The 19884-nt window shown below is 37.2% G+C and overlaps 1 protein-coding gene across 12 annotated transcripts in view; it reads left to right on the top strand.

Annotated features, from left to right (window-relative positions):
• DMD (dystrophin) overlaps positions 1-19884 on the top strand; it is a 2265680-nt gene that overhangs the window by 713856 nt on the left and 1531940 nt on the right. For all 12 annotated transcript variants that reach the window (XM_070503127.1, XM_070503123.1, XM_070503121.1 and 9 more), the window contains exons 5-7: positions 2769-2861; positions 10378-10550; positions 14774-14892. In XM_070503127.1, the coding sequence (XP_070359228.1) occupies positions 2769-2861; positions 10378-10550; positions 14774-14892 (385 nt within the window). The remainder of the gene's footprint in view (positions 1-2768; positions 2862-10377; positions 10551-14773; positions 14893-19884) is intronic.

Below are 19884 nucleotides of genomic sequence, written 5' to 3'. Positions count from 1 at the left end.
CTATTTTTCCTTCTCTAATAAATTCTAGAAACTTGCTGTATTCTACTTTGTATAACTAAAACAAAAATATTCTAGCAAATTATTATCTGCCTGTGTAGAACAAATTTATGTGAATGCCCAGCAATTTTAAATATTCAAATTAACTATGGCATACTGAATTAGGGAGAATTTGCATGAGATACTCCTGAAATTCAGCTGTCCAATGAAAAGCACCTGCATTTCAGAAATAAGTAGACATGTAACGCCTTATTATGACAGTATCACCTTGACTTTCCTATACCCAAGAAAGTCAAAGTCTTTCATGTTAATCAGCTTGCAGGATTTCCGTTTATCCACTCCTCAATAGAGCCTTACTGAAATGTCCATTTACATGCAACTTCAGGCCGACTTCTCTGTAAAGTCCATGTGATACTATCCTCACATCTAACCTATGGCATAGATCAATATTATCCTCTACTGTAAATTACGTGTGGAATTAATCTATGAACTTGTATCTTGATCTTTTATTCTTATTCAAATGATTCTACATTTTTTCTGTATCATTTATTTGTTTTAAGCCAACTCACCAATGATTTTTATGTAGTTGGGACACAAAAATAAATTTAAGTATTTGATTATCTGCTGAACTTGCAAATAAGTTTATGTGGGGAGTGATTGGGAATGATTTGACAATTAGACCAAAGGGTAGCCTTTTTATTGTTTTCACCTGGATTTCCCAGCAAGCTTCATATTTTCAAGTTGTAACTAATAAAATTTAGAAATTAAGATGATGATAGGGATATATTTTAGCATTTAATGGGAGACTGGTGAGCCCATCTTACTGGAGGAAGAAACAAGTGAGAAAGATTAGAGTGAAACTTAAAGGTAAGGGTTCAGAGCCTGAGAAAATGAAAGCTTTAACCAAAATGAGTCTCAGCTATTTAGTGAAAATATTTATGGGAGGATGAATGGAGAACTCTTCCAGGTCACTGCTCTCAGGACAAGACAAAAATGGGAGGATCCTGGAGGCAGCCAAAAGAAAATACTACCCAAGGGACCAGTGAGCCAAGGATAGTAAATAGGGAGAGAAAATTGAGTTACTTCTCAACCCTTCCTCTTGACAATTTCTCCTTCTTGTACAGACCTTGATCTGAAGTTGCCTGTTTGCTTTACTGTGATATTTTCTCCTTTCAAAATATCCCTGGATGCTCATTTTTTAGTTAACCTTTTCATTTTGAGATAACTATAAGTTCACGTGTAGTTGTAAGCAATAATACAGAGATCCTGTGTACCCTTTACCTTGCTTTACCCAAATGGTGGCACACTGTAAAACTAGGGTCTTATATCACCATAGACATCAATATTGATACAAGCCTCCAATGGTATTCCTATTTCTCCAGTTTTACTTATACTTGTGTGGATATGTGTACATGCACATGTTTTTAGTTCTGTACATTATCATATATGAACGTCTGTGTATCCACCATCAGAGTCAAGATGTAGAACAGATCCATCACCACAAGGATCCCTTTGTATTGCCCTTTTCCAACCACATCCACCTACCCCACCCACCCCACCCTGGTCCCTAATCTCTGGCAATTGCTACTCTGTTCTCCATTTGTATAGTTTTGTCTTTTTAAAACTGTTATATAAATAGAATCATACTGTATGTAACCTTTGAGACTGGCTTTATTTTTTCACTCAGCATAATTCCCATGAGGTTCACACAAGTTGTTGTATCAACAGTTAGTTCCTTTTCATTGCAGAGTGGTATTCCATGGTATGGATGTATCACAGTTTGTTTAACTGTTCACCCTTGAAGGGCACTGGGTTGTTGCTGTTACAAATGAAGCTGGTATGAACACTTGTGTATAGGGTTTTGTGTAAATATAAGTTTCATTTCTTTGGAATAAATGCCCAAGAGTCCAATTGCTGGATTGTATGGTAAGCACACGTTCAGTTTGGTAAGAAACTGTCAAAATGTTTTCCAGAGTGGCTGTACTATTTACCTTTCTTCCAGCAATGTGTGAGTGATCCATTTTTTCCATATCCTCAGCAGCACTTGAAGTTGTCACTATTTTTTTTTATTTTAGCCATTATGATAAGTGTGTTGTGCTGGCTCATTGTGGTTATAATTTGTATTTCCCTAATGGCTAGTAATGTTGAACATCATTTCATGTGCTCATTGCCTGATGCTTGTGTCTAACCTGACTCCACCTAAGACTACTAGGAGCATGAAGGACAGGAGATGGGATTTGCCTTGAAAAATGAAATCCTGCCAGATTTTGATTCCCAAACCCAGTCCTGGATAAAGAAGAGAGAGCTGGCCATTAGCTCCTTTGTTTATTAGAGTTCTAATACGTGCTTCTAAAGCAACAGCGTTTTAGTCAAATATAGGCATCCCTAATTATAACAGCACTCCTCTGAGCTAGATAAAAGGACTATTATGTATTAGGAAGTGCATCGTAATTTTAGTCATGCTTTATGAGTTATCATTGTTATACATTTTATTTGGAGATACTTTGGCCTCTTTAATCCGCAGTAATCTATTTATATGCTAAAAGTACATTAATTTCCTATCTCTTTGTAAATGTGTTGGGGAGACACTTGTTTGTTACAGAAAGTGCATTTAAAAATATATGTTTTTTCATTTTTAGATTATTTTTAAAAAGCTGTAATGCTGCTTAGGCTCTGAAAATAGCTGAATGCAATTACCATTGTGTTTTGTTTTCTTTCCAAATAGACATTTTGTCTCCTTTCTTCAAATGTCTTCCCTTTATCTTTAACAGGTTGATTTAGTGAATATCGGAAGCACTGACATAGTAGATGGAAATCATAAACTGACTCTTGGTTTGATCTGGAATATAATCCTCCACTGGCAGGTAAGAATCTTGATGAATGTTTCCCTTTTGGGTAACATGTTGCTGATTCTTCTTTTCAATTTTACCCTTGACCTGCAAAACAAACATGTACATCTCTAACAATACAAAGCACATCTCCACAGTGCTGCCTTTTAGATTGGCACAACTAATGTCACCTGCGATGAGAAGGATCCGCAGATTATAAAACAAGTTCTAGTACACTTGCAGGAATATTTTTCCAAATGTTATTTCACTGGGTACAGATGGGCAAAAAAGATAAATATCCTCAATGTGTTAATAAAAATATTTTTTACAAATATGTGTCTTTTATAACTCATCTATAAGTGAATCTATATAGTTTTGTAAAAAGGAAGGTATTTTTTGCTGTTATTCACACTACCAAATGAATGAGAATTTGTGAATCTTGTGGATTCTCAATGTAAACTAATGCCAATAAAAGATTAGTGGGATATGATTATCTGTATGAGTATATGTGTTATACACACAAACTCATTTCATAATCCGACTTTATGAAAAAAAAATTGCATTTTTTTCTGAACCACCTCAGCATATGGTCTCTGAATGCCTTTATTTACTACTGGACCTCTGGAAAACACATCAAAGGTCATTTGGTTTAGTGAAAAGAGTACACACTTTTTTAGCCAGACCAACATGAACTTAAATTTCAACTCCCTCATTTACAGTCTTAGTAATACTGGGTATAACACCATCCCTTTCTGGGCCATAATTCCCACACTGTCAAAATAGAAGAAATACTAATTAACATGTATATTCCTTGTCAGCATTAAATGAGACTATCCATAAAGTACTTAGTACAGCGGTCCATTTTCATTAGAGGTGTATCATATGAATAACTTTGATTGCTTAGAATTTTCCACTCATATGTTAAGAATTTGGAGGATAATTGAGATGTCTGTTCTTTTTATTATCAGAGATTACTTTTTTATAAAACAGCTTTTTTGACATGTAATTTATATATTGTAAATTTAGCCATTCTAAGTGTAAAATTCAAAATATACCAAACTGGTTTAGTTCTGTTGCCTAGTGCTTCTCAAACTATTTTGAGGAAGAAACAGTTTCTCCCTGCCCTCCCAATCCGTCAAAGATTTTAAGATATTTACAGAGTTGTACAGCCATCACAACAATCTAATTTTAGCACATTTCTACCACCCTAAAAATAAATCTCATGTCCATTTACAGTCACTCCTCACACCCACCCCCAGCACTAGGCAACCATTAATCTATATTCTGTCTCTATATGTCTGCCTTTTGGACATTTCCTGTCAATGGAATCATATACTATGCGTTCTTTTATAGCTGGCTTCTTTCACCGAACATAATCCTTGGGGTTCATCCCTATTCTAGCAGGTATCACTACTTCATTTAGTAGGGTTGACTTTTAACTTGAATTGTCAATTGGTCCTGCTCAGAGTCAGACAGCATGCAGACAAGAGATATACCTATTCAACTCAGCAGCCATATTGTTCTCCCAATTGACCCCCATATCTTTGTATTCTAAACACTCTGAACACACTCAATAATATTTAACAGCAACATCGGAAGAGAGAGAGAACAACCATAGTGGTTGACAACAGAGAATAGCTCATAAGAGCCCAAATGAGCCCAAGATTCCCAATTCTGGGCCTTTTTCATATAGTGATGGTGTCGATAGAACCAGCAAGGCAACATATGGCCCCCCACCAAACTGGTTTACTTCTGTTGCTCAGTAGTTCTCCAAATATCTTGAGGAAAGAACATTTTGCCCTTTTCTATTACATGTAAATTACAATATAACTAAAGCATTACAAAAATGAAATAAAAAGATACAAAAAATCCAAGCTTCTTTTTTATCATTACATTCAATAGACATAAAGAGGACTCTGTAAAATTGCTACAGAAGTTTCTAGTGGACTATCAGTTGTTGCATTTATCTTATGGCCTGGTCACATATGGTTCATAGAGGGACCCCAGCTTGCAGAAAACGCTGAGTTGTGCACATGTTAGTCATGGCAAAGCTAGCAGGAGAACTTAGGCATTCACAGAGCCTCAAAAGGCTATTTTAACTGCATTTATCATCCAAACTGCATCTCATATGATCTCACCCTTTTTTATCTCCTCAAAACTGTTTCTAACTCCATCTCAACCCACCAAAAAGATAAAATTTCAAAACTGCTCCGTCTGATATTTTCTTCATTTGCTTGTGAGCTTGCTCATTTTTTATTATTAGCATGTGGAGGGGCTTTCACACCCAGGAATACCAGAAGAAATGCTTTTGTAGTCTCTCCTGGTCTGAGACCTCTCTTAGAGTCTGTCGTTTTCCATCTACGTCCTTGAATCACCATATCCTTTGTGACTGCAAGCATGTAGATACTCTTCCAACCCTCTGCCTCCCTCCTTATTTCTCTCTTCTATCACATTGCCCTGTTCCCCTAAAGCTACTAAATACATTTTTAAAAAATTCCTCCTGCTCAATACTCCTCATCATAATCCAATGTATCCCAAAAGATATTTTCACCAGGAGTACCTATTTGCCTTCCTACTAAATAGCTGAAGAAGCCCTTGAACCTCAGCAAAGATTAAAGGACGCTCTGGCCAACCTAATATACTTTCCAGATCTATCAGATTAAGGATGGCATTAAGAGATGGAAAGATATGAATCTTTTGTTCCAGTGCCACATACTGTGTTATTAATAGTGTCGTAGAGGACTTCTCTTTGAACTTGTAAAAACTCAGGAATCCCAGCCCTATTTCCTCTGTCACTGTTTTTCCAGTTTCCACTTAAATAAAATTGTTAGCCTGAAAAACAATACCTATATTGAGGAATAAGCAGCTTTGAGCAAAATTGTGAAGTGGGCAACGTGCATTTGTCATCTTTTCTTGCCTGCTTTTTAAAGTGCAAACAATCCTTTTTAGGATGGTCAACTCAGTTCTGGTAACCAGCTGGAGATAAAAACATATCCTGCAAACAGTGGTGTGCTAGCCCCACCTTTGTTGGCTAACTCAAAGGAAATACTCAATTCCAGGGCTACTTCACACTGGAGTGTTTATAGTATTTATTATTTGCACAACATACAAGAGAAAGATGGTTTTTGCACTGCTAGACGCCCTTACTATAAACTCCTGCCTACCTAGTGCCTTCTGTGCAAGACAGTTCTTCCTCTGGTCTTCTTCAGGCCTTTTATACACCATTCTCCTTTCTTTGTGGAAGACTATTCCTACCCCTCTTCACTTCTACCCCTCTGCTGCAACTCCTGTTAGTCACAGAATGGATTCTTGGAAGCAGACTTTGAGTTCAGCAGGTAGGATGTTGAGTAAGGCATGCCCTTGGAACCAACACCCGTGGAAGAGAGAGGGTAACTGGAGTGAGAAGGAGAGCTAGAGCTCTGATGCACACCCAACAACAGCCTTCTTCAAACCCATGGTGGGGAACTTGGAGTTAGAATGAGCCTTTAGAGTTGTCCTGAGGGGGACGACGTGGCTGAGTCTTTATACCATTTCTCTTCATCAGTCACTAGATGTGGGCTGCCCCAGGAAGAGCATGACCTTAGGTGATGACCCTGCAGTTCAGGTAGTCCCTGAGGGGACTCACAGCTGGAACAAGCCCTTCCCTGAAGGAGAATCTTGGTAGTGCATCTCCTTGTCTATCACACTTTCTTTGCCCAGTTAACTCCTCGTCATTTTTGAAATCACTGCTCAAAGACATTTCAATTTTTTTCCTTTTAAAAACAGATATATAGTTGTATGCACACACACATGCTCACATTTGTTTAAATTGATTCTTTCTCTCTTAGGGACAGTAAGACCTGAGGGTGGGAAATTTTTCTGCTTACAGACTCACCTTAGGACCAGCTCAGTGCCTAACTGAAGGTTGATTCTGAATAAAGATTTCTTGGTAACTGTCTTTTATGCAGGAAAAGAAGAACTGATTATTTCACATTGCCCTTTATTTTTTTTCTCAGCACCCAAGTAGAGGCAATACCAATGAGGCTGAGGCTGATAAGCTGAATTAGTGACATAATGATGCTAAAGGAGTTTTGGATTGAATACTGTGTTGTCCTTTAACATTATGTGCATAGAGGGCAGTCTGGCTGAGCATTTCACAAATGAATCCCATTCATCATGGAAGGGTTGTCTGATCAGTGCAAATCCATCACCACCACTGAGCCAGTATCTGCTGATTCCAACCCTGGTTCAGCACAGGACACAAAGTACACATCCTGCAGTTGCTGTACATGGAGTTTGTGCCCTTTATAACTTTATAATATGATGAGAAAAATTATATATCTTACATAAGTGTTTGGCCTATTTATTCGCTGACTAAATAAGCAGGTCAGGAAGGAATTAAGAAAACTGGATAATCCATCCCTAAATAATAGATTTAGCTATCAAGGGATGGTGACAAATATATGCAAAGATTTCACATATTGAAATCATTACCACATTTACAAAACATCATCTCAAATCCTTTTCAAGTGTTTTAAAGTTACATTTAATGGTCTATCCTAAAATTTGCATTGAATCTTTCATAAAACGATGACTAACATTGGCGATGTTAAAATATGTATTTTCCCCAAAGGCATTTGTCAGCTTCTACATGGATGAAGAAGCAAAATAAAATGTTATATTTAGAATACACAGTAAATATTCATCTTCTGATCAAATGTGGGTAGTACATGAACCTTATACTTCCCAAAAGGAAAGCCCTTGTGGGTAAAAACTAATCACATTTACTTATATACTTCCTCCAAGTATATGATAACGGGCCTGACATATTAAAGAAGTAGCCTAGTAATTATTCCTTTACTATGTAGACAGTTTGTTCTATAATGAGGTACCCCTGCATTCTTGAAACCTACAAAAAGACGTTTAGAATGGATTTCTGTATCAGAGTAGTTAGAATGAAACTTGAAAATACAGCCACCCGCTGAATGGCATGCGCACATGCACAAAGCCTAGTAGAGAATCAAATGTACAGAAAGCAATTAATAAAAAGAAAACCAAGAGTCTGGCCTTTTTCTCTTTCCACACAGTCTGGGTGTCTGCTTCTCTCCTGGTTGTGGGGATTTTGGGGGTGAGAGGGAGCGAGGGAAAGCCTCAGCCCCTGCTGCTGCGCCCAAGTGGACCCCATACCAGGGCCCCTCACCCCCAAGCCCGCTGGCTGCTTCTGCCGAGTTCTGCCCTGGCTCTTCGCCCTCCCGCGGCGCGCAGCTTCCTCTGCTGGCTCAAAGGCCACTTCCTGCTGGCGGAGTCAGGCCTCTTGTCCAATCACGTTTGTTTGCTATGGGGCGTTCATAGCATGCGCCTTCCTCAGGGCACCCCTGCTGGAGTTCCTGCTGGCCCTCTACTTCCTCCGTGCTGATGCCGTGCAAGCTGAACGACAAGTGGCAGGGCTTGTGCTGGCCATGATGGACTTCTGACGCTGGGTCACAGCGGTCTTCATCTGCTTTGCCCACTCCATCACAACTGTTGCCAAATACTTGGACGGGGCTTCCAAAGCATCTGGGGTGTTTAGCTTCTTTGCCACCATCGTATTTGCAGTTGACTTCTACCTGATCTTGAACGGCGCGGCTAAATTGCTCAAACAAGACAACTCCGCAGATGAGACTACAGCCATCAAAGCCAGAGAAGAGAATTCAGACTCCCATTCAGACTAAGGCCTGGCCACACCCTGGCAACTCGGAGCCACAGGGCCTTCACTCCTGCACGTTCTGACAGGGCTACCCGGAGCAGGGCCAGGAGACCCTGTGTTGGGAGGGAAGCTGTGACTTTTCAAGGAGCAGCAGAGAGAATTGTGACGAAACAAGCCTCCTCACAGCCCCAAAGTGAGGTTCCTGAGCCCAGCACACAAGATGGCACCCCTTGGCTTTGCACTAACCACTTTGCATGTGAGGGCATCTTGGATGTTTAACCTCTTCTCCACATGTCTGTTCCGCAGACCTTAAGCCTTTTAACCTCTCTGCCAAAAACAAGCACAAGGGGACAAAGCAGGTAGAGCCTTGTTAGCCCCGTCACGTCATGGGAAGCGCTTCTTGCTGCGGGGGAAGGGAGGGGAGACAAGTAAGACAGAAACCACCACAAGGCCAACCTCCCAGATCCCAGTGGTTTTCGTCTGCATTTGGTGCCCCTGTGCATGCCAGGCACTTTGTCAAGAATGATCCTTCCGGATTCTTTTGTTCAAGGAGTACCAGTTCCCTCTTCGTTCTTGAGGCAGAGAGAAAACTGACTTTTGCCCTCTCCTCTGGGGGAGAGTGGGTCTGTGTCCTTAACTGACACCTCACACTCTTGGAGACTACATCTTCTTTGAGCGACATGACTATTCTGGGTCTAAGACTGTTTCAAAGAAAAGCTCATAGACTGGCTTACCAGGTCTAAAAGATCGAGGGTACCAAACTATGAAATAATTGTGACAGCGTCCAGGGTAGCCGGGCAGGCCCAGCCAAACTCTCTCTTTCCCTGGGGACCCACCAGCAGGCAGAGGTCCTTGGGCAGCTCAGGACAATGTGCTTGTCAACACCAGAGCAGATCTGACCACCTCACAGAGGTGAGATGTGCCTTCTGTGGTCACCTAAGGACCTATGCTGTGTATGTAACTTCAATGAGATTCTGTTACTTTATATAATTTTTTTATACAAAAGCAGCTTCTTAAATGGCATTTCCTATGACCCGAGAGGCCTCATAAATGAGCCAGGGTTCTGGGCCCATGTTTTGGGAGTTTGTAATGTTTGTTCTTCTTTTGTGTGTGTGAATCTCACTCTGAAAAAAGCCATAATGGATTAAACCAGACTGACTACCAAAAAAAACCCCAAAAAACAAAAACCAAGGTGACATATCCACAGCTTTTAGTGATAAATCTTTCCTTTCTTTTGTTGATTTTTTGTTCTTTTGTTTAAATAGGCAAGTTCATTTCCATATTCTTTTTCTTCATTTTGATTAGTAAACATAATTTCTATTAAGTTATAAACCTGGGGTTTTATCTTACTGTAGTTTGTCTTTTGATTCTTATAACAACCTTCTATATATAGTTAAGGAAACAGAGACCTAAAAAAGTTGCCCAATTAACACAATTCATTCATAGCTTTCTATGAAATTTGAACCTAAACTTTAAAAAGTAAGCCCATTCTTTTAGCCACTGTCATTCTTTCTAGCCTAAAACCACTAATATGTCTTAAGTTTTTGGTTAACAACAAATCTAATGTTTTGTACACACTCTTCTCTAGCATATTCATTGAAAGTTAGAAGATGAGCAATTCTAAAAACACAAAATTAATAGTTTAACACAGAATCTAGGAGTGATAGTAATCATATTCAATAAATGGTGTATCACAGATAACCAACCAATCAGAATTGACTCCTAACTAATTAGAATGGACTCAGTCCTGGCAGAATTTATTCTTATTGCTAATCAACCCTAAAGTTTACATTATTTATTACTGAAGAGTAGGGTATTCAGATTTAAGCTTGTGTGGTTCTTGTTCAGGGAATGCATTTTCTTCTAAAAATTTCTTTCCATACATAGGTCAAAAATGTAATGAAAAATATCATGGCTGGATTGCAACAAACCAACAGTGAAAAGATTCTCCTGAGCTGGGTCCGACAATCAACTCGTAATTATCCACAGGTTAATGTCATTAACTTCACCACGAGCTGGTCTGATGGTCTGGCTTTGAATGCTCTCATCCACAGTCATAGGTAAGGATGACCACTGAGACATTGAATAATTGTTATAAGTATTGATTTAGAGACTATCTTTTTCTCCATTGTGGTTCCAGATAATTTCCTGCTGTGCAACATGTTATGTATGTTGACCATATTGATCTAACCATCCATTGGAATGCACTGAATAAAAATATTTATCCTGTTTTTTATGTGATATATCATTTAGTTGTTGAAATATTAAAATTACCCAAGCATGAATGTGATTAAGGTGGAGGGAGGAGAGCAGCATATTTGAAATTGGGACTCTGCCAGAAAATCAAGGTTATATTCTAACTTTGCTAAAAATGGAGTTGGTCTTTCTATACAAATAATGTGTTATTATGAGCCTAAACTGTAGAGCTAAAAATGGTTCCAAATCTCATGTGAGTGGCTGTACTAAAATTAATTACCATCATCAGATTAATAATGTGAAAAAGAAACATTTCTCTTGTCAGATACACACTTAGATAGCAAATACCATTAGGCTCTGTATTTTTATTTATATCTATTTCGGGGTTAAAAGAGGCTCTGAGCATCTTAGCATCCAAGCCAAAGAGCAGACCACAATTAATTTCTATGACTCAGTGCTCAGAATATCAAAAGAAAACAATTGTTCTGGAACAGCAAAGCAACTGCTATAAAGCATGAGAGAGTTCTTCTGTGGATCTTCATAAAAAGAACTCAGTATGATATAGTGAACCAAATGTCCTTAACTATATTCCATACGCTATTATATTTTCTAAGATAAAATAGATGGTTGCATTTTTTCGTATAAAGAAGCTCGGTAAATGAATTAATAACAGTTCAAGAAAAAGCAAAACAACATGGTAATACATTTATTATATTTAATGCATTCACATATATTATAGATAATATATAAATATATATTATATGTATAATACATTTACTTTAAGGAATCTCTGCTTTTGTTTTCCTATTACCCATCTCTTTTCCCCAGCTTAATCCCCAGGGTCAAATACATTGCCTTATTAACTGTGTTTGAAATGCCACTGGACTGCATCTTCCCTGATTTTCAATGCAGCTTATCTTTTCTCACTTTGATCTTTCTTTCTTGATGAATCTACCATTTTCCTATGCCAATCTTGCTTCTAGAAAAGTCCAGAATATAAATTTTCTTCATGGTAAAGCTCAATCCAAGAGTAAACGCTCTCTAAATAAGCATCTTTGTCAGGTGTCTTGCTCCAGCTGGGTTTAATTAACCCCATCCAGACTGAGTTTCCAGGTGAATGACTCAGCAACCTGATTTTCAAAAGGAGGCAGGTTCGCACTCAATCTGCATGTTAAACAACGTTAACACATTGTTTTTCATAAGTGTGACACAAAGAAAAATATTCCATAGCTTCAGTACAGCCAGATGAGAAGGGATAGAGATATTCATTCTGCATTCTAAGTCAGCGTTCATTTATGCAGCCACATGCTTCAGAATAAGGGTCTGAGCATATTGATCTTGCTGTTCATGTACACGTTTGCAGATGAACAGAAATATCGAGGGTCAGGTTATGAGGTCCTTGTTGGCTCTTTAACATTTTCTTTTCAAGTGGAAGACTTCAATTCTCTAAGCATGTTCACATACCACATTTGTTAGTATTCTATTTTATGATTTATGAATATATTTGTAAGTAATACAGTAAACATATCCAGATTGCCCTGCTGCATCTGTCCCTGACCCACTCTTTCTCTCTCAAAATATCTTCATTTATATATTCTTCTGTCATATTGAATGAATCATCAGTAGCTACCTTTTTATAGATAACATGGTTACTTTTCAAGAGGTTTCCCACAGCTGATAATGCTCTTTCATGAATCATCTCCCTCTTCTTTTTGTCTTTGACAGATGTTCATATTGTTTACGTAAAGAAAAAAAATGGTTTAACTTTATGTTCCAAGGTGATTGTCATTGGTACACTTAGGAATGTCATGAGGTGTCCTGATTTCAATAATTGAATGACTAAGCTATATAGAACAAAGGCATGCTCTTAATATAGAACATAGGGATTGACAAATAGCCTTGCCAAAGGTTAGGATATTAGTGGCTTTGTATCTATGTAAGGCTAAATTTTATCTTAATATGTAGGAAATTAAAAGTATTACATTGACACAAAGTCCACTACAGTGCAGTTAAAAAGAAGCCAGGTTCTACTTTTGTGGGAAAACCAAATGATAATGGATTAGAAATATACTCAAAATATGCAGATAAGTTGTAATAAGTATAAAGTTGCAGTGAAATTTTCTTCCTGATTTCTTATTTTAGTTTATTACCATAGAAGTAATACAGCACATGGTTTAAAAAAAATCAGACATTGGAGAGGGGGGCAAAGGAAAAGAAACAAAATGTGTCTTCATGACGCCAACCCTACCCCGTCACACTCGCCTTCCTAGAAGTAGTCACTGTCAACAACTTTTCTTACATCTAAACTCAAACCACCATTTAAGACTCCCCTCAGCCTCCAAAAACTTTCTTGGGGCCGGCCCAGTGGTGCAGCGGTTAAGTTCGAATGTTCCGCTTCTTGGCGGCCCGGGGTTCGCTGGTTCGGATCCTGGGTGTAAACATGGCACCGCTTGGCACGCCATGCTGTGGTAGGCATCCCACATATAAAGTGGAGGAAGATGGGCATGGATGTTAGCTCAGGGCCAGGCTTCCTCAGCAAAAAGAGGAGGACTGGCAGTAGTTAGCTCAGGACTAATCTTCCTCAAAAAAACAAAACAAAACAAAACAAAACTTTCTTGACTTCTTCTGATTTTAGAAAACCTTATATCTTATTATCTGTATTTTTCATGTTTAGAATTTATTTAACTTGTTATGATGTATGCATTTTTTTCCTCACTAGGTTTAAAATCTTTATCGGATAAGAACTACATCTTACCATCCTTTGTGTTTTCTCAATTACCAAGTAAAATGATATTCACATAGTATGTTCTCATCCATTCTCTGGTATAATCAACAAATATTTATTGAGCTTCTATGGATCAGGCTGAGTTTCTAGAGGTGAAAAAAACTGGCAAAAATATTTTATATTCTATATTCCAGTGACAGACAGATAAATAGACAAGATTAATTAAAATATATATTATGTTAAATAGTATCAACAGCTAATGAGAAAAATATAAAGCAATTAAGATGGATAGGAAATGAATATATGTAAGTAATTTGGGAGTGACTAATTTTAGATGGAGAGAGGGCAGGGAAGGACTCACCAATAATGTGACTTTTGGGTAAAGACCCAGAGGAAGTGGAGGAGTGAGCCATGTTGATGTCTGGGGGAAGAGAGTTCCAGGTAGAGGGAATAGCAACTGCAAATGCAGGAAACTATCTAACCTATTTGAGGAATATGAGGAGAGAGGCGAAAAATAAAATCGTAGAGTTAATGGGGGAGCCAGACCATGTAGGGCCTTGTAGGTCACAGTTAAATCAGTGAATTTTACTCCCCCGGTAGCAGGGATTTGAGAAGAAGATTATGATGAAATACTTTAACAGAGCACTCTGATAGCCCTGTGAGGATAGATCAACAAGGACAAGAGTGGGAGTAGGGGAGCAGTAGAAAGCTAAGGCAGTAATCCGTGCAAGAGAAAATGTTGGTTTGGATTAAGGTGATGGCAGTGAGAATAGTGTTAAGTGGTCAAATTCTGGATATATTTCCACCTGAGTGTGGTATGAGAGTGAAAGAGTCATCAAAGTTGACTCCAAAGTTTCTCATCTGAGCAACTGCCAAATTTGAAGTTGTCATTGATTATTGAGGAGGGGAGAACTACAAGAGAACTGAGTGGGTTTGGGGAGTGTGCTGGGGATGAATATCAGAAGCCCAGTTTTGGATACTTGAGGCTTGTGATGATTCTACATGGAGACACTGAGTAAGCAGATGAATCTAGAGTCTGGATTTCAGGGAAGAGGTCTGGGCTAGGCTTATAAAATTGGAAGTTTCCAGCAAATGACTGATATTCAAATCCATAAGATTGGATGAGATTAACACATTTTTGTTGCTTGGATAAGGTAGAATAACTTCTCCTTTGTTTTCTTCAGGGTTTTCAATTAAAATTGTGACTTGTTTAAATGAGAATGTTATGGAGGGGTAATGAAGAGTAAGACTCAGGTCTTAAGGACTATGGGCATCCGTTGTCAGTTAAAAATCAGAATTGAAGTGAATCTCATGAAACATTCTAGATTGATTTATATTTATCTTTATGTGTGTCTGTTTCAGGCCAGACCTGTTTGATTGGAATAGTGTGGTTTGCCAGCAGTCAGCCACACAACGACTGGAACATGCATTCAACATTGCCAAATATCAATTAGGCATAGAGAAACTACTCGATCCTGAAGGTTGGTACTTTTCTGGACTACCACTGTTTTTTGTATAGATTAGTGTTTGTCATCTCAGATTTAACATTTCCACAAACTAAGCGCAAAATAGAAACTATGCATTACATGTTTTTCTATATTCTAGGTATATTTAAAGTGTTCTGTCTTCTTGCAATATATTATGAATTGTCGTATATGATTTTAGTTCTCAAGATACCAATATCTAAAACTAAAGTATAAAACTTTAGGAAAAAACCCAAGCCTTTAGAATATATATGCCTCATGGATGAAGCATACTACATTTAGAGTGCGTTGACTCCAAATAATTATAACAAGTTCCTGTTTTGCTTGTTCTACCAAGAGATTTGATAGACTAATCAGCTATAATTAATTAGCCACTCTTGCCAATTTCATTCATATACTCTATAAAAGGCAACATGGTTTACTGTTTAAATCAGGAAATTTATTCCTGGCACTGCTACTGTTATAATGTCACTCTGGGGGAAGTCCTCTATTGGATGGTTATTCATTTTCTGCTTCTTTAGTTGAGAAGCAGCACTGTATTTATAATTTTATTATATTACACTTAAGTAAATTTCATCCTTATCTCTGGTGCTGCGTAGTCATACCTTCCAGACACATGGATTCGAGGGATAATGAATCCTGACCTCAACTTTTCTCTCTAGCCTATGAGGCACTTTTTTGTTTGCCAACTTCTTTGAAATTGCAGACTCTGTTCTCATGTTCTTGAGGTTACCACACTCTAAAACCACAGGTTGGAGGAGCAATGTCAGTGAAATTGATATCTGTGATATAATACAAGCTGATATTTGGGCAAGGGTATATAATTCAGTGGTCTTTGGAATATTGAATCAATTCCAAAAAAGGAGATCCTCGCGAGGTGGTGATAGGTCTCATCAGGAAAAACTCAGAAATAACTCAGAGAATAGCCTTTCACTAATGAATTTATCATCAGCCAGAATCTAATCCTCAGTATTGCAGACCCAGAAACCTGATTGCCTTATCTTATTGATAGCAGATCCATATGGTGGTGTGTGTGTATGGGGGCAGTTAACTTTAAACAAGTGCAAAAAATGATGCATTAATCAAAATGGAAATTCAGTCATTTTAAATGAGATATGTAAGTTTTGTAAGAACCAGAATACTCATATTTAATTGACCAATATATTGCTCTTGGTAAGCACACGTACTTGGGAAGGAAAATTATAACAACACAAATGTATTCGTGACGTTGGAATCAGATTAAGTTCATTAGAAATGTTTCTTCTCCTTTATGTAACGCATAGCTGAGCACTGACTCCTGTAACCTCTTTTTGTTGCTTCAGTAGACGATCAGCATCCCTCTTGCCCCAGGTTAGCTCTAAGGTAGAAATTGTATCAATCATATTTCCTTGTTTTGCACAATGAGGGACGGTTTCCTCACTATTGGCTCCTAGTACTGATTTACATGTTTTTCATACTCCAGTGAGATAGAGAGGGCAGACGTCATGAAAATATGAACGCCAACCCTTGAGGGTAAGAGCTACAGTGTATGAATTTGAGGGATAAGCCCATAATAGTTTCTTGTTTTTCATTAAACCCACATATGGTAGTCAGTTCCCATTATCTAGGATATGTGCTCTAGTTATTCTTCTGTGTGTCTTATCCTTTTATAAAATAGTAAGAGTATATTTAAAATAGATCTTTTTCTTGTTAAGTGATAAAATGGCTTTTGATCTCTAAGTCCGCCTTTGAATTGAAGTAGGAGTAGCTAAATAGGCATGCATATGATAATCAGAAAGTAGATTGATGAACCTGTAATCAGGTAAGGGCAGTTACATAAGTAATGCGGGTTTTTTGCATAAAATAGCTTGATATACCCGATTCCATATGCTCTCCTAAATGGAAAGTGTATGTTGAAATGCACATCATATAGGCTATAGGAACACCATTATAATATCTCAAACCTGACAATTCAATATAAACCAAATATAATATGAAATACAAGCTGAGTAATAGAGATCATACCACTGGTTATGGTTTCATTTTGCCAATAAAATCTTCGATCTGAAAATACTTTTTATTTATGGACTCCCTCCGATTCAAAGAACATTCTGTCTCCTAAAAGGGTTCATTAAAGTTTATTTATGGCTGTCAATAAGAAGAGGATTCAGCGTAAATCTTATGTTATATTTTTAGATATGTGTCGGTTCCTGCCAGTGTGTTGGGGAAATTCACAAATATGCATTTAAAAATTATTGCTCAGAATTTTTCAAGACATGATTTCAATGATAATTGAAAGGAAAAAATTAACTAAATTATAGGGATTTTTATTTACTGATTTGTTAATCGTAAAAGACAAAATAGCATCTCTCAGAATCTAAGACTTAGAACGCTCTCTTCAATGTATCTAACAGGGGAGATTCATGGACTTCTTTCATGCCCTGTATAGTAATTACCTTTGAGAAGTTCGTGTTTTTATTTAGCCAAATACTGGTTCTTTAGCTTATGCATGATGATGTCAGCTATTCTCCAAAGCAATTTTCATTTCATATCTATTATGCCCCTGAGGAGGTTAATGAAACATTTTGCTTTATGTTTGGGAAGATTTTTATTATTGGGGAATTGAAGTTATATTTGACTTAAGAAATACCTGCCAAAAATGTATTTAGAATTTTAAACTTATGCTTTATTGATTGAGTTGATTTATAAATTAAAAAGTCATTGAAATATAATTTGGAGGTTTTCACATCTTGCATGTATCGACTTTGGTGTGCTTTTTTTGGCCTTAACTGGTGTTTTGAGGCCTGAGGTTTGGTTTTAAGTGGAATTGCCTTTTAAAATGAGTAGCAATAGGCATTAGCATAAGCAATTTCAGGAGCTGTTTCTGATGTGTTTAAATGTTAACATATGCAAAAATAAGTACTACTAGGGTAAGATTATTTAATAATTGATGCATCTTTATGCCCATAGATATAAAAGGTTTCCCTCCTTTAAAATATATCCTAGTGTGAATTGGGCTATTCACTTTCTACCACGATTTCCCTATAAGACATGCATTGTACGTGCATTGTGGGTTTCATATATACATTGTTTGCTTCTCTGAGTTTCAAACTAATTGGTTTGTCAATCCACACAACACTTTATCCATTAAGAGAATGCTTTGTCAGCTTTGCCTTGTGAATAACAAAGTGAAGATGTTTTTCTTAAAGGAATCAAAAAGTCGAGGATAAAAAATTGTGCTGGTTCTAGATGACTTTTGCATATTACTGTAGTAAGTCATTTCCATTTGGATATGCAATATGATGTGGAAATGCCCTCACTTTTTTTACCAAGGTGACTTTAGAATGAAAAATGAATAAGAGTCGAATTTGGCAAACACGATGGTTTGCAAGAAATATTTGTAACCTCAAAATGACATTTACAAATCAATTAGTTTGGTTTTAATCCACTTCCTTTTAACTTCATGAGGATGGTGACACAGATTCTATTTTCTGCTTGACTAATCCCTGCATCACTCTTCCGTTGTTTTTCGAGCCTACTTTTCCAAGAATCAGCTCTGCCTTTTGGAGAGTTTTGCTTTTGAAATGAATGGTCTTAGGCTTTTAACTTTGCAGGCATACAGTTTATTAGTCTCTAAAAAAATATTCAAGGGAAAATATATAGCATTTGTTATAAAAGAGAAGAGTGTCTTTGAGGCCTCTTATTTTGGGTTTGACATCAATTGTTTGAGCAAGCGGTGCTGTTTTCTTCTATCTTTGTTCCAGAAATCACATTTTTTAATAGCTTTTTTTTTTTTTTAAAAGACAGGCAACTGAGCTAACATCTATTGCCAATCTTTTTTTTTTCCCTTCTTCTTCTTCTCCCCAAAGCTCCCCAGTACATAGTGGTATATTCTAGTTGTAGATGCTTCAGGTTGTGCTACGTGGGACGCCGCCGAAGCATGGCTTGATGAGCAGTGCCATGTCCACACCCAGGATACAAACCTGTGAAACCCTGGGCCACCGAAGCAGAGTGCTCGAACTTAACCACTTGGCCATGGGGCCGGCCCCCCAACCATCACATTTTGATACCATAACAATAAGAAATATTAATAAGTGGTTTACACTAAGTTAAAATAGAAAGAGTAAAACCATACCAACTCAGAAGGATGTTGTTAACTTAAATAACTAGAACTTTTTATGGACATGCACACTCATTTCATATAATTTAGATTGATTTTTTCTAGAACCCATTGTAGAATAGCTTTGTTTTCAGAAAATGTGATGAGATCAGAATATATTGATGTTCCTTATGTGTATATTTCAACTAGAGATTATTGTAAAAATCTCAGGCTCTTTAGAGAAAACTCTCTGTGGTACAAAATGTTCTTTTTTCCATATATTAAAAGGTGTTTTAATAGTACATATGTGAATAAAAAGTGGCCATTGCCTTTTTGATGACAAAGTACTTTTACAAAATATGTCTTCCTTTGTAACTTTTTGTGTTATTGATTTATATCATTATCTCTGGCAGAGATTCTTTAGAGATATTGCAAGTTGCTATCATCGAAAAGTGAATCCTGAGTGTCTTGGAAGAAGAGTTCTTAGTCTAGTTATTCTGCTATGGAAAATAGAAAGTATCATCATCTCCTTATGTAGACATAATAATAGCAAGATAATGTTCCTATCATATCAGCAGGAGACCATTTTTCCAGGGTTTCTTTTTTAAAGAAACATTGCAGTTTGATCATTAAAACCAAATTATGTCATTTAATAATGTTAAATGTAATAATGAAAATATTTAATTTTGAACTTCAGTGGATTGAAGTTGAAATGAGCAAAGTAAAGATGACAATATTGTATTAGCTAAAGAATTGGATACATTAGTAGATTTAGTGTTGCCTTTTCATTTGCTTAATGTATATTCAGTACGACCTTTTAGTAAAGGAATTTTGGAAACACTGTATTAAGTAATTTAAATATATACTTTTAATAGCATTGCATAAAACAGAGATTAGCATCTGTACATAAT

This window comes from Equus asinus, chromosome X (genome assembly GCF_041296235.1).
Source record: "Equus asinus isolate D_3611 breed Donkey chromosome X, EquAss-T2T_v2, whole genome shotgun sequence".
Lineage (NCBI taxonomy): Eukaryota > Metazoa > Chordata > Mammalia > Perissodactyla > Equidae > Equus > Equus asinus.
Note: the sequence above shows the minus strand (reverse complement) of the source record. Positions and strands in the feature narration are given on the sequence as shown.